A 1,814-nucleotide genomic window follows, 5' to 3' on the forward strand; every position below is an offset into this window, starting at 1 on the left:
AAACCCATCCCTCCCCACACAGGTCACCGTCGTGGGCATCGTGCGGCACGCCGAGAAGGCGCCGACGAACATCCTCTACAAGGTGGACGACATGACGGCAGCCCCGATGGACGTCAGGCAGTGGGTCGATACCGATGTAAGCATCCGCTCCGTTAGGACACGCTGCTTCGAAAGCTTTGGGGAGCGGCGGAGAGAGAAAATAATAATATCTGAAAGGAGCTCCAAGGGTCATCAAGTCCACCTCCCTGCTCCTTGCAGGACTTACTTACCAAATGGATGTGGCCTTTTCTGAAAGATGCTTTAGGGGTAATACGTCTCTGAAATCTGAAAGAGATGCTGCTCTGGCAGAGCAGCTCTGTCAAGGCTGTTTTTTAGACTTTAACTGCTGAAGCTCAACCATTACTTCACAGCTGAACTGAGAGGCACATGCTTGGTACTTCTGTGTAGAAGTATAAGGAGAGAGAGCGAACAGAGATTTGGCAGGTGGCTCAGTGACTGAGGTGAAGACATGTACCAGGGAATGTTGCCTGATTTGCTGGTGCGTGACTCCTGAAGTGCTGATAACTAACACTGGACTCTCCTGTGGCTATAGCTGGCTTTAAAGCTAGCCTGGGTCACTGTAACCTGTGTTTGAAGGCAAACAGCTGAGTTCGGTTGGACAACTTTAGTAGAGTAATTAGGCAGAGAGTCAGTTGACTTGACTGCAAGTTTATTGTAATTGAAAAAAGATTCTGGCATCCTTCCATTCCCCTGACCAAGCTAGGTAACTGAAAAACTTGCTTTCTTACTGTTTCTTCCCACTTGTTGCTCTGTGAAAACCTCTCGGAAGTGGGCAGAGACAGCAGAGCAGACAACTGCCTTTGACTGCAGTCACATGCACAAAGTGTGCAAATGAGCAAAGATTCTTCTCTCTATTTTTCATCCTCAGTGATGCCGTTTGCGTTCGCTTGACAGGAGCTCCTCTCCTAAGCCATTTAGTGCAGTAACTGAGGAATAGAAACATGGTTCAGCAAAACCTTCCTTTCTCCTTTCTCTCTCTCTCAGGAGGCGGGTGGTGAGAATGTTGTGGTGCCTCCAGGAACTTACGTAAAGGTGGCTGGCCATCTCCGCTCTTTCCAGGTGAGGTCACGTTCCCCTCATCTGACTCCCGCTCCTGAGGCTGGAGCAGGGGCACGCAGCACGGTGACCAGCACGGTGTCAGCGGGCGGCCTTTAGGTCATCTGCCTAGTCATGGTCCTTGCTTATCCCTTCCTGTGGACAAATCCTCGAGTGTTTTTGCCAGGGCTGTATTTAATGGCACTTTAGCTGTTCCTAAACGCAAAGTCAGAGGACCCCTTTAAAATGCCGTTCTTGTTGGTTTTAGTGGCACGAAGTACCAGCCACCCGGTACCAAGAGGGACAGTGGGATCCTGGGGGAGTGTGTCCAGCAGGGCTGGGGAGGTTCTCCTGCCCCTCTGCTCTGCCCTGGGGAGACCACCCCTGGAACCTGTGTCCAGTTCTGGGCTCCCCAGTTCCAGAGAGACAGGGACCTACTGGGGAGAGTCCACGGGAGAGCTACGAGGGGGATCAAGGGACTGAACATCTCTGCTGGGAAGAGAGACGGAGAGACCTGGGGCTGTTCAGCCTGGAAAGGAGACGGCTGAGAGGGGATTTATGAACGTAGAGAAATACCTGAGGGGTGGGGGTCAAGGGGAAGGGGACAATCTCTGCTCAGTGGTGCCCAGCAACAGGACAAGGAATAATGGGTTTAAGCCAGAACAGAGGAAGTTCCAGCTCAACCTGAGGAGAAACTTGTTGGCTGTGCGGGTGCCGGA

General features: G+C 52.0%; 1 protein-coding gene across 1 annotated transcript in view; it reads left to right on the plus strand.

Annotated features, from left to right (window-relative positions):
* Window positions 1–22: 22 nt before the first annotated feature.
* Window positions 23–1,814, plus strand: part of RPA2 (replication protein A2, 32kDa) — a 3,986-nt gene continuing 2,194 nt past the window's right edge. Inside the window, exons 1-2 of the mRNA XM_009877139.1 lie at window positions 23–136; window positions 1,045–1,119. Coding sequence (XP_009875441.1) covers window positions 92–136; window positions 1,045–1,119 — 120 coding nt within the window. The 5' untranslated portion in view covers window positions 23–91. The remainder of the gene's footprint in view (window positions 137–1,044; window positions 1,120–1,814) is intronic.

This window comes from Apaloderma vittatum, unplaced genomic scaffold, assembly GCF_000703405.1.
Source record: "Apaloderma vittatum isolate BGI_N311 unplaced genomic scaffold, ASM70340v1 scaffold9239, whole genome shotgun sequence".
In the NCBI taxonomy this organism is placed as follows: Eukaryota; Metazoa; Chordata; class Aves; order Trogoniformes; family Trogonidae; genus Apaloderma; species Apaloderma vittatum.